Source organism: Limanda limanda, chromosome 6 (genome assembly GCF_963576545.1).
Source record: "Limanda limanda chromosome 6, fLimLim1.1, whole genome shotgun sequence".
In the NCBI taxonomy this organism is placed as follows: Eukaryota; Metazoa; Chordata; class Actinopteri; order Pleuronectiformes; family Pleuronectidae; genus Limanda; species Limanda limanda.
The window spans coordinates 19,813,164-19,827,029 of NC_083641.1; the positions used below are offsets into that span (position 1 = coordinate 19,813,164).

Here is a 13,866-nt window from a genome sequence, read left to right on the forward strand (position 1 = left end):
CAAATAAAAAATCCAGATCTGGTGAATTTAAATATGGCTGTTGGGCTTTAGCGGAGGTATTTGAAACTGTAGTTCTCGCTGTATTCTGGGGCCCTTAAAGTTCTCATTTCAAAATAAAAGCACCAGCAATGCTATCCTCTCTCTTTTCTCATTAGCCGTTGTCAGATGTGAACTCCGGAGGATGTCCACAGAATTGGTTTGAAACTCAGCAGTAGTTTCTCAGCTGGGACTCAACAACACAGAACAGAATGTGTGGTGCAGCATGCAGAAGTTCGATGAAACATATTCATTCCACTGCAAAGATCACGTGTTATTGTTGACGTCACATTCACACCGCTGTCAGTCCTTATCAACAAAAGCTCTCTTGACATCTCCTTTGGCGTGTATGGCAACGCTTTTCATCCTGAGACATCTGTTTTCTCTTTTTTCATTTTTTGCGACTGTCCTTGCAAGAGTTTGCTTGTTGTGGGAACTGCTGTGTTTCTCTCTGTAACATTGTTAAGTCTCGACCCATAAAGTGCCTTGAGGTTATGTATGTGGTGATTTGGCAGCATACAAATAAAAATGAATTTAATTCTGTGCCTTTTACGCATCATATTACCACAAATCTACACAAACTAAACCTTACATGTTGCCATAGATAGAGAGACATGTCTGATATAACTTTTAAAATCATCTTTACTCTTAATAAAAAGGCGATTATTGACATTTCAACAGTAATATCCCGACCGTGCTGTGGCAGGTCAGATCTGTCAAGGCGCCAATGGGAGGAGGGAGGATCAGAAAGAGCGCGTTTGGAGAAAAGGAAGCAGCTCAGTCTGGGTGTGTGTGTGTGTGTGTGTGTGTGTGTGTGTGTGTGTGTGTGTGTGTGTGTGTGTGTGTGTGTGTGTGTGTGTGTGTGTGTGTGTGTGTGTGTGTGTGTGTGTGTGTCACTGTGTATGTGTGTGGCGCGCACCTCCCCTCTCCATAACGCAACGAGCCTCCTCTCGCTTTACGCAGCCTGCTCACAATTCCTGCTTTTCGTGCCAGAGCCTGCAGCTGTCTCTCTCTGTTGCGTCCCTCTCCGCTGCCGCTGCTGTGGGAAACCGGGCCGACACCAGACTTCTCCCTTCGAGAGTCCGGGTGAAAGCCGAAGGACACGTATTGCAACTTATCAACAATTTCGAACAGTTTTCGAGGAGGTGACTGAAGACACCTGACCGCCGCCGCGCGTAACGCCCCATCCGCCTGCCGACTGAAATCCTTTCCAACTGTGAAGGCTACAGGAATGTGGAATAAAAATCTGTCTCAGCGGTGAGTGTTGCAATGTGGGTGTTCGTGCGTGCGTGCGTGCGTGCGTGCGTGCGTGTGTGTGTGTGTGTGTGTGTGTTTGCTTTTGAGTTGGCTTGTGCGTTCAGCGACATTAACTTTGGAGCAGTGAACGTCGCCTCCTCATGCGCACCACTGCTCTGGCATGCAAACGCCATTTAAATCGAAACCAAGCTGCCACAGCAATCTGATCTGATATTCTGTGATCATGATTTAAACATTAAAACGCCAAATGCAAGATAATAACATTTATGTGTCCTCATCTGTCCCCGTGCAGTACAAAGACCCGCCTTTGCCCCTGACACCATGACCACGGACCTGAACTTAACCTCCCTGCTCAATGTCACGGATCTCCACAACCACACGAGAGGATGTTCCCTCACCAAGACCGGCTTTCAGTTCTACTACCTGCCCACGGTTTACATCATGGTTTTCATCACGGGGCTGGTGGGCAACAGCTTGGCCATCTGGATGTTCGTGTGCCACATGAGACCCTGGAGCAGCATCTCGGTCTACATGTTCAACCTGGCTCTGGCTGACTTCTGCTACGTCCTCTCTCTGCCCTTCCTCATCTTCTACTACTTCAACAAGACGGACTGGATATTCGGAGACGTCCTGTGCCGCCTGCAGCGCTTCATATTCCACGTGAACCTTTACGGGAGTATTCTGTTCCTGACCTGCATCAGCGTCCACAGGTACACCGGCGTGGTGCACCCGCTCAAGTCTCTGGGTCGACTGAAAAAGAAAAACGCGGTGATCACCAGCATGCTGGTGTGGGTGGTGGTCATGATTGCCATCTCCCCCATCCTGTATTACTCCAGGACGGGCTTGAAGCGTAATGCAATCACTTGTTACGACACCACCAGCGAGGATGAGCTACCAGGTTATTTCATCTACAGCATGACTTTGACTGTGTTCGGGTTCTGCATCCCTTTCATTATCATATTTTGTTGCTATGGCATGATCGTCAAAGCGCTGATCTGCAACGACATGAACAACGCGCCCCTGCGGCGGAAATCCATCCACCTGGTCATCATCGTGCTCACGGTCTTCGCCGTCTCCTACATGCCTTTCCACGTGATGAAGAACCTCAACATGAGGGCCAGGCTGTACTTCCAGGGCCCCGACATGTGCGACTTTAATAACCGCGTCTACGCCACCTACCAGGTGACGCGGGGGCTGGCCAGCTTGAACAGCTGCGTGGATCCTATTCTTTACTTCCTTGCCGGAGACAACTTCAGGAGGAAGCTGTCGCGGGCCACGAAGAAGACCTCGAGGAAGGGGGAGACTGTGATTCAGTCTAAGAGCGAGGAGACGGCACTCAACAGCCTGGCCGAGTATGTGGAGAACGGGGATCGGAGGCTGTGATCGGGCACCGCTGAGTGTCTGGCGCTGGGTGTGGATCTCTATTATCTTAAGAGAACCGGACGAGCTCAGTATTAAATAAATAAGTGCACTGTCTGGGACTGAAGGGTGTAATGTAGAATTTATCGGCCGATGGTTTATAGAACTGTAGGATAAAGAGTTCATTTAACCTTGTGATAACAGTCACTCGTCAGTGTTAATAACTTTTAGTACTGTGTGGTCCCGTACACGTATTGTACTCAAACTGTTAGAGCCATTACTCTTCGTTCTCACACTTTGTGTTCACAAAATGAACACTACGATCGGGCAGGAAGGGGCCACAGGTTCCTATAGAGGCAATAATGCCCACACGCAATAAATTTTTCCAGGAAGTGAGAATGGATAGAACCTTCTCCACCCACTGAACTGATGCTATATCAATAGCTATTAAGCAGGTGGGAATTTGTGGTTAAGGAGGTGTACCTTGGACGGCTTGTAAAAGTAAATGCACTGAAGGTGAGATTGCTGCATGGACGTGCCATGCAGACGTTGTAATGCACTATGACCGGGGACTCTCTGCTCAGAGGACGACCTATCACTCCTCATTTCTTTCTCCATCTATTACGGACTTGGCCAGGAACGTGGTCGACCAGTTTTTCATTTTTGACAGCTCTGAGGTTAAAGGTCGCCGGCTGTCTCTGGTACCACAGTCCCCCCCCCCCCCTCTCCTTGTTAACATGTTCCCTACAGAACAACAAAAGAAAATACATACAGTATTTTTGTGTATATGATACTATGATTAATGTTTTTTTGTTTTTTTTAAGTGTACTGTACAGAATGTCGTGACGTTCCAGACGAGTTTGTGTTGTCAAGTGTTTTTTAGTTCAAGTCACTAAACTCCAAACCTACTTAGTGCATGAGTTCAGTGTGAAATCCAATCAGTGAAACACTTGACAAACCACGGCAGGTTTTAACGAACTGTTTCTTACGGCACAGGGATTATTTGCTTAAACACACACATACACACACACACACACACACACAAACACACTCACCTGCTATGTGACTCAATATTGAAGATTGTTTTTCATATAAGATACCTCAAAGTAAATACTGCACTGTGCTTGTGCTTTGGTAGATAACCGTTGTTTTGTACCTGTTGTAGTCATTCTGGAGAAATTACTGTGGAGATTTCTCTCTCTCTCTCTCTCTATGTATAAATATATATATATATTTTACCCTGGACTACATAGATGTTTGACGTCTCTACTAATACGTTTGTAAATCTGAAATGTGGTCATCGACTGTCACATGAAAGGAAGTGAAACACCTGTACAGGAAATCTGGGGCCACGTGTGTATCTTTGTCAATAAATCCTTTTATATTTAAAACATGCCCGACAATGTGATGAGGACAATTCTTCTAAGATGGTTGGGTAACTTTAAGACTCGTGTGGACTGTTGTGAGTGAACAAACACTGTTGGCAACATTTGAGATTTGGCAATTTGCTGCTCCTCTCTCTCTCTCTCTCTCTCTCTCTCTCTCTCTCTCTCTCTCTCTCTCTCTCTCTCTCGAGTGTGTGCTACCGTTAACTTTCTTTTTCAACACTGCCAGGAGGAAGTGAGGGGGACGAGGGAGGAATAAAAAGTGGCACCTTTTACTCCTGGCTTATCCTTAGACAGCTTTTGTGTCCGTCACAATGGCGTGGCCTTATTGATGCGGACAGGGGGTGCGAGGCGGTTGCCAGGGCCTCTGGGCTCCGCTGTGTTGTGGGCGCAGGAAACTGGCCGAGCCTCTTCCTCCAAACACGGCCTGTGAATACAAACGGCTTTTGATTTCCTGGCTTGAACGTGCACAGAGCATAGCTGGCTTTGACAAGTGTGTGTGGATATCTGTGTGTTGAAGAGCCCGGAGGCAAAGGAGACCTTATTCCACGAGGTGACTGCCTTGGCTTCTGTTAGTTTGTCACTGGTTGTCGTTTCATTGTCAAACGCAGCCACTGGGACATGCATATGCAACACAGGCATGTTAATACACATGTATTTCTGTTTCTATTTGTGGGATGCAGATCCTCTGTGCTCTGTGTACACGTGATTGGATTCAACCAGGGCCATATCTCCAGGCTGCGTCAGTGTGTCGAATCTTGACTTGCAGAAAGGTTGGGATGCTTGCCAGCCTCTCCTCCCTCCCTCCTCAGTCACCTTTCACCTCTTTTCTCTCACACCTCGCTATTCTAAATGCAGAGAAACAGCCTTTCTTCCCTGTATTCCCCTTCCTCCAGGAGAGTATCTGAATAACAATTCTGAGGAGAGGAGATGGAAGAGTCGAGTGTGAGACATGAAGACAAAGTTTGTTTGTGCGTCTGTTCAGAGGAGGGGAGGGGGCCAGCAGTTTAATCACAATCAGGGCAGCTAAGCTCAAATACTGAGCTTTGTTCTCTGAGATTTACAGTCGGGGCTGGAACGAGCACATCTATCACAGGGGCAACGTCGTTCTGAGCCCAAAAGAACCGCGAACCACACAGAAACCAAATGTAATCAACATGCCAGTGGTGAAAAGCCTCTGATACAAACAGTTGGCACTGATGTGGTTAAGTTGCAAATTCCACTGCAATCGGCACCATGTGACAGCAAATAAGAGAAAATAAACTCCGATACACTGTATATAAATTCCATTATTGTTGCTATACAATTTTGTTTCATGCAATGTAACATTATGTTATCATGCACTAACCTGAACATCGGTGGTCCTGTATTGCATAAGACTGACATCGGAATAAATTACACTTACACTACATTTGCACTGCTGAGGCTTTCAGCAGAGCCTCCAGATACCTTTGCAGTAGTTTTTCAAGATAAAGTCACGCAACCCGTTACGTGTTTTCCATCCCCAGGGGTTGAGTAAACATTTGAGGGAAATATTTTTGTTCCCCGTCTCTCGGCTGCGGCGCTGCATCAGTGCAATGCTTTGATAATGTATTAACATGTGTTTACTCGCTCAGGTCAGGCATCAACCTACCACCCAGCCCAGAACCAGAGGGCTCATGCTGCATCATTGCACATATATGGTAATATCCGACTGTACTGACATACAGTACATTGAACATTAGTGTGAAGACTTTTAATTTAAGGAAATATAATTAGAAGCCTGTGAGAGAAGAGCTGGACTCGGACCAAACTCTGCTGGTCAGGTAAGGAGGGCTCACGCATCACTGACATGCAAAATGCTTGTGAACAGATGCAGGCTGTTGATGCAGGCCCAGAATGCAAAGCTGCTCACCAGGGTATGTGTGTATCTATGCAGGCACACATCACAAAAGAGATGTACTGTGTGCTAAAGTACAGCTTCATCCATAAATGCCGTTGAACTTGACCACCCGTGCGTAATGATGGGATGACAGACGTCTTATTATAAACTATTTATCCATAATCAGTCTAAATCCTGTCTACCTAGTGTTCACAATCAGAGTCTATAGGTTTGTCTTATGTGTTTGTGCTTGCGTGTGTCAGGTAGAGTCCGTCTGTCAGCAGGAGGATTTTTAAAAGAATCCAAACCGGATTTAGTATCAACGTGTATATACGCTCACAAAGCTGAGAAAAATATATGGAAATTAGTAAATAAAGCATTAAGTACTCAAAAGGCACTTCTGGCAAGAATGAGTTTTATAATATGGAAAATATATGTATTTACAGACGTCAGTATTCGTGATAGAAAATCAACAATGGATCATTCATCCACCTCATAACTTAAAACCCATTTAAATTATTGTTCCATAGTATGTCTGGAAATATTGTTAAAGAACCTGCAATATTTTGCTATTTCTCTCAAAATTTCACAAGATGAAAAAGAGGCGTCATATAAGACGTCGACGCAGATATCAACAGTTCTATGTAAGCAAATATTTGGGGAATGTTATTGCGTTGTGTCGTTTTCTGTGTTTTAGGCTAAATAAACATAAAGATAATATCCTTAGGGGTCTCGTGGGTAAACACCATCCAGCCTATGTCGTGTGGAAAACGTCAGAAGAAATACAACACCGACGGGTCTATACGTCTGTGGACTTATGATATCATGTCCTGCATCTTTTTAAACAGAATAACATTTGCAGTAATATTTAAGTACAGTTTAACTTTTTAAGCATATATGTACAGTATGGTAAGACTACACTTTTACTCAAGTAAAGACTCTGAATACCTCTGCTGGCATGGGTTAAACAGAAATAATTTTTAATCGTGCTTTTTAGAACAACACTTACAAAAAAAAAAGGTTTAATATTAATGAACACCAGAGCAGAAACCCAAAATTTATAAAGAGAAGGCAGGAAGGAGAGAGAGGGAGGGAGAGAGAGAGATACATTTGGTGTTCATTTTCCTATGCCAGAGCTAAAAGCAACAAATTAATGCCTATGAAAAATCAAAACCAAAGTAAAGAAAAATGAAGGAATATGAGTATGGAAAACATATTCTGGAAAAACAAAGTTGAATCCAGTGATCAAACAGTGACTGTCCATTTTGATCTGTTGTAACCATGACAACAGAACAATCCATTCTGTTGCCACCATCCGCAGAAAGATAACAGATATATTTATATTTACTGCCGCACAGAATGAATGATGTGCCATCAGAAGCACCGGTGTCCTGCGGTGACGCTGTTTTGACACTGAGAGCTTTTTGAAATGAGTCTTCGGCTCGATACGCTCGGTGTCGCCTCTGGTGCTCGTCTTCTCCGACACCGTGAAACGACTTCACGTCCATCATGTTGTCAGACGTCCATGTCTGGTCCAGCGTAAATGCTCGTCTAACACTTTTATGGACAAGTTAAATAAAAACCAAGGACACAGTTTGCTCCGTTAGATTACTGACGCTGTAACCATAACAACGAACAACGTTATTTTGACTTCTATAGGAAGTTTGACGTTATGGTCCAGGCTTGGACTGCTGCCAATAACAGTGTTATTAGACTGGTATATTATATACGGATTAGAGGGATTAGGGGAGTGAGAGAGAGAGAGCGTGCGTGTGTGTGTCATAAAGTTTATGATCAATATCTCTGCAGCCGCTCCCACATGGCTTTTGTTGATTTTCTGCTGCTTCTTGGCACCGCCATAGATCAACATGAAAGATTGGCTCACCGGCTGACGTTCCACTTTGATTTCGCACAACATGGTCACAAAGATGGTTTATGCTTCAGATGGTTTAACCTGGAGGATTATCTGAGGCTCTTAAAATTGGTTTGGCTCGGTTCGTCCAAAATCTGAAGTTGTTTTAATATCCCTATAGATTTCATGAGATATCCTGTAAATGCGTGCAGTAGAAGATAAAGCTGATGTTTCTCCTTTATCAAATATCCCAGGATGCATTGTTGACACGGATCCACGCGGCCGTGCGACGAGGGGCCTTCTCAGATTCGTTTCTTTTTCTCAGACGGGCTGACCTGTCTGATAACGGTTATGAGACAGGAAGTGTAGCAATGATATGAGTCAAGGTTAAATAAAAGGGTGCCCGCTGCTCGGAGTGAGGAAGGATAGGGAGGAGACGAGATAAGGCGAGGTGTTAGAACCAGAAGCGCAGAACTAGGGCGATACAGAATGTGCTGTGGGCCCAGAAAGAAAAAAAGAAGTCTTCCGCAGAAAGACAAAAGACAGAAGGGCTATGAAGGAAAAAATGAAGAGCTAAATATAAAGGGACACATGGAGGTCGAGCAGTATGTCATCCTACGGGTGAAGGATGAGGGAGGAAAAAGGTGGACACAGGCAAAATAGTAAAATGCAGAGGTGTTGTGAATTAAAGGTTACAAACAAGGACTTATTATAGGGGAGGACAATCCCATCAATAACTGCACAGGGGTCTGTATATGTCCTGCTGCTCTGTTCTTCCGTTTATATAATGTACTTGCTATTTGTCCATTCAGTGTAAGAAACGTCCTCAACATACCCACTCATCCACTGTGAATATTACAGACATTGTACCGCTACATTCTCACATGAATTCACTTTTACATTTTCAAGATGTTTTACTGGGTTTCTGGTTGAGTTCAGGAAAATGTCAAGAGCAACCGACATTTGCATTCTCACCTACAGCTCCTCATTTTTCGGACTTCAGTGTTGCACATATATAAAGCCAAAGGTAATTTATGAAGCCAAAAAGTACATAGTTAAAAGAGATTAAATTAATACTCAGGGTTGAATAGGAAGACTGTGCAGTGAAGACAGCAGTGACTAATAAAAGAAGATGTTTTAAGAAGATAAGTATGAACACTCCGTCTGCAGCTTCTCTGTTGTGAGGCTACAGTAAAGGGTGATGAGCTGTGCACTCCACTGAGGAGTCCAACGCTTTTATTAGCTGTTAACCTGTCATTGTGCCCACTGCCCTACTGCAGGGAACAAGATGAATCTCTTAAGACCAAAAATTTACGTGCCAGCAGATTACATCCACTGCTCCATATTCACAGTGCGTTACAGAGAGGGAGGATCAACTTTGCGGCAAAGCTTTGAGAAGTTTCATCTGTATATACAGCATGTAAATGACCGAAATAGGAAAAGGGAAAAGTATATACAGAGTTAGGTTCAACACATTCTTCTTCAGTGGTTCTTAGTTTGGTGTCAGACAGGTCTCGATCTGCATGTGGACACACACAGACCTGTGTTTCTGGAAGGGATTAAGAGATCTCCGCACACTTTGTGTTACGTTTCGCTCTGGCTTGAATGGTGTTTATGGAACCGCTGGCTGAGTTCACTCTTTATAAGTTGAGATGAAATTTTTCTTTCAAATGCCCCCTGTTCACTTTTCAATTGTTATTGGGCTGAGATGATCAAATTGGGATTGTAAAAAATAATATTTTGTCAGGGTTTGTGGGGCAAAAAAGATGATTCACCATTTAACCAATGGCGGATTTCCTAGTTTAACTTAGTTTGAGATCGATCATTGAACAGATTTTATAAATTCCATTCAACAACAACGAAACAATTATACTCTCGCCTTTTTGTTTCAATAGCCTGTCTCTACACCATGGGTTAGAAAAAGGTAATTCTCCAGGGTCTAAAAAATTTAGATCAATGCTTTACTTCATCAAGGGGGAATCAAGGGTTAAGGGCCCAACGTTTTTTTTTACAATCTAATTAAAAGCAGCAGCAAATATGAAAAAATGAAAAAGCAGTGATAGCAGATCTCTTTTAAAGCCGACACATGGTGTAAATTAATATTTAACTCTGCCTTTTGTATTTGTCATTTAGCTTCTTCAAAGTAAATCCCTTCAAAGTTCTTTTTAATTCTTTGTCTGCATTATCTTGTCGCTTCCCCCCTCTTTTTTGTGTGTGCGTGTGTGTGTGTGTGTAGTGGTAGATTCCTGCACATGCATACAGTTACTGTGCTTATGTACATTATGACTTCACATGTCCTGCGTTCTGACCCATCACTGTTAATGATCCACTACAGTTACAGCTGCTTTGTCAACAATATAACTTCCTGTGTGAGAGACAGGAGGGAAAACTAAGTGTTTCCGGCAGAGGCTGAAAGGAGGAGCTGCAGCAATGGACAGTACGAGGATATTGATGCATTTCTGATCCTCAGAGCATGTAAACCTTTTCATGTGATAATACAAAATAAAAATGATCTACCTGAATATGAGCTTAATATGTCTTCATTAAGATCAAACTTTTCATCCTCCTGGTACAGAAAGAAAATGATTGAGACACGTTATTTTCGATTTCTAATATGACATTTTCTTTAGTTCTTCCCGCACCGCTTCCATGCTTTCTTTGAAATCTACTGACACATTCACATAATAGCATGCACGAATCAAGCCCACACACACGTTCAATCACACACTGCACACACACTTCTCCATTATCCCAAAAGAGACGAGAGTGCAGTGGAGTGCATTCTCAAAAAAAAACAGCTGAGAAAACATGTTGGCCTCTGAAACTGCTGCACATACACCTACACACAAATCTAGGAAGGAAAAAATGCCACAAAATCACTCCCGACCACATTACATTTGTATTTTTCACATCCAACACTTACATTGCGTCGCCGATTTGACCTCTCACCTTTCCCCTCCTGTCCATAAATCCTGCACCTGACCTCCACCAGACTACCTCCCCTTCCTATTCCTCCCTTCCTCTTTTCTCACCCGCTTCAGCCTTGTTGTTCAGATTCTATTATCCAGTGCTGCTTGGTTGCCTCACACTATTAATCCTCACACTTCAGTGTGTGTATGTGTTTGTCAAGGTGCGTGTGTGTGTGTGTGTGTTTATAGATGTCTGCGTAAACTGTATGTGATACCAGTGTGAGAGAGTAACGGCCACCGTAACGTCTGCCAGTGATTAATGGACTGGGCTGAGGCACGACATGAAAAATGGCAACACACGTGCAGACACACACTCACATACACGCATGCACACTCACTGACCTGGCGCAGGTGTGCAGTGTGTCCCTCTGGACGAGTTTGCGTCTCAACCTCACAGAGGGAAGTGAAATGGGGATGTAGTGGAAATAAAGTGGAAGTGATCTAAAAAGAGCTGAGGAATCATTAAAGAGGAAAAAGATTGTGAGTGAAGTGAAGTGTAACCGTTACGGGAGAAAACTGTCAGACAACCGTCACTGGATAATGCTTGAACTGTTTTTACCCACTTTTGTTTTCTCTGTTTGTGAGTCCCCTCTGGGTAAAAACCCCTGTGTGTGTGTGTGTGTGTGTGTGTGTGTGTGTGTGTGTGTGTGTGTGTGTGTGTGTGTGTGTGTGTGTGTGTGTGTGTGTGTGTGTCTGTGCAAGCCTGTAAGCTGATCCACTTGTCCTGGATTCCCTGCTAAACTTAGCCAAGTGACTGTGGTCATGATTGAGTGGCCATCAGCATGGCTGGCTGAGCTGATCTTGGCCGTGAATGAGCACTCCTGTCCGGGAAGAGGAGGCCTGACGGGTACCTGAAGCTTCCAGCATCGCCGATCTCACGCTACATGAACCCAACAATGAATATTGATCTGGCGGGGGGGCCAGGGCTGAATGGCTGCGCTCAGAGTCACAGAGGCTGCACTTCAAAGAGTCAATTTTGGCCTGTCTTCCATAGCTCGCCTGCGTTTCTCACCACCGGAGGCTGTTTCTTTTCTCTCTCTTTTCTTTTCATAACATGCTGTGCAAAAGGGGATTCATTTGGAAATTCAGGTTTAAATTGTGGTCATATGAATTGAGATAATATGAAAAATCACATATATTTACCATGTGATTAACCTCTCCTCTCTTTTTAATCATTGCTTCTCCAAACACATAAATCACTTTCTTTCTTTATAGAAAACATCTTAACAGACCACAGTTAGTAAATGTAAGTAATGCATGATTAATGATGGCTGGATTCCATTTAGCTGTAAAAAAAAAACTATGCAAACAATCTGATCAATGATGAATCCAGAAAAGGCAGTTGGTTTTAATGTGTCATTGACCTTTAACCCTTGCATACTGGTACAGGTGTACGACATCCGAAACATTTAGGTCAGTGAAACACCTGCACAGCAATAAATCCTCCAATAGAAATGATCATGTAGGTCAACAAGTGATAGGTCAGCAGCAAAGGAGAGGCCATACCACACCTGACACTACACCTGCAGTTCTAAACACTCAAATCCTCACATGCTGATGGCAACGGTTATCCTCTCCCCATATTCCTACACCCAGACTGTATGCTTAATTCTGATCCCTGTTAGCTCCAACTGAAGTAGCACCTACTCCTCCTTGGGTCGACAGAACAACAAAAAACATAACATTTATAGGTGAATGTAACACATGTAACATATATTATATGCAAAATATATTTTAATAAAACATCTTCAAAGGGAAAATAGTTGAGGGAAAATGAAACACAACAGGGCATCAGTTGCTTTCCTTCATGACTGTTAATGTCACTTTTTAAAAGTATTTTTCAAACTTGATTTACAATCTCCAACTGATTTAGGGAAGATTTTACTTGGATGAGAAGTCCTAAAAGTGCAGTTGGGAAAAATCCTAACAGTTTTGCACCTCTCATGTCAAGAGATCCATTTCCATGACAACTGAGCAGGCTCTATGTGCTGCTGAAAACTATGAGATATGATTAAAGAAACTGAAGAAGCTTTAAAATAGTGCTTGGGTTAGGACTTTCAAATTATTTTGTGGCTAACTTGTGGCCGTAAAATACAAAGTTAATCACAGATGAAATTATTGAAATGACTCCCATTTAGATTAGATTAGCAAGAGTGCTAAAAACATGAGGAAACAGCTGGTTGCCGAGCAACCTGAGAGCGATGGCATGACTACAGGGGGTCACTGTGTCAGAGCAAGAAATGGTCTCACACTTCAGTTTTATAACAAGTTCATTTGTGACCTTTCTTTAAATTAGCCATGAACAAAGACTAACTGTCCCTCTGCTGCTGATCTCACCAGGAACTTAGAATGACTGCATATGAGGTGAGATGATTTAAAGATATAATGTAACAATTCTTTATTAAAATGCCTAAAAACAACTAGATCTATGCTATATATTTTGTTGACTTGTGTACTTATACTATGCAAAATTATTCCAAAAATGATCAAACCCAGAGAAATCCCCAAATTTCATTCAGGGTCATGTGACTTTTCATTTCTATTGTGTTTGTGTTTTTATTACGTCTTATCCTTTGTTTCAGGGCAAACACAATTTGCTGCAATGTGAAAAAAACTTCCATTACCTCATCCGTGAACAGGATCTGCCTGTTGAGTCACATCGGGTCGATTTTCGTTGGAAATAGTAGTGAAGACAAAAATAAAAAAACCTGATCCTGCGCTGCTTCACTACGTTTTCAAACTAACTCTTTTCTTATCATTTTGAGTGGGAAAGCCCATCAGCCGAAACTAACTATTGTACCTTTAATTGTGTCTATTTGAAGTCTTGAATGAAAGTGGGCCCTGAGCTGTTCTAATTCCAATCCCTATTCACTGTGTGTGTGTGTGTGTGTGTGTGTGTGTGTGTGTGTGTGTGTGTGTGTGTGTGTGTGTGTGTGTGTGTGTGTGTGTGTGTGTGTGTGTGTGTGTGTGTGTGTGTGTGTGTGTGTGTGTGTGTGTGTGTGTGTGTGTGTGTGCGTGTGAGCATGTGGTAGAGAATTGCTTTTTTTGAATGGATGAATTGTTCCCTCTATGTTATCAGTAATTACGTTGCTGATGGGACTCCATTGTTTTCTCTTTTCCTCCCTCTGGCCACAGCGCCGAGCCCTG

The 13,866-nt window shown here is 43.2% G+C and overlaps 1 protein-coding gene across 1 annotated transcript; it reads left to right on the forward strand.

Annotated features, from left to right (window-relative positions):
* Nucleotides 1–1,599: 1,599 nt before the first annotated feature.
* On the forward strand, nt 1,600–2,676 carry p2ry1 (purinergic receptor P2Y1). The gene has a single exon (XM_061073679.1). The coding sequence runs from the start codon at nt 1,615–1,617 to the stop codon at nt 2,674–2,676; it is 1,062 nt and encodes a 353-aa protein (XP_060929662.1). The 5' UTR covers nt 1,600–1,614.
* The last annotated feature ends 11,190 nt before the right edge of the window (nt 2,677–13,866 follow it).

Excerpts from the sequence above, each read along its gene's own strand:
- p2ry1 (XM_061073679.1), top strand. The coding sequence starts at position 1,615 with ATGACCACGGACCTGAACTTAACCTCCCTGCTCAATGTCACGGATCTC.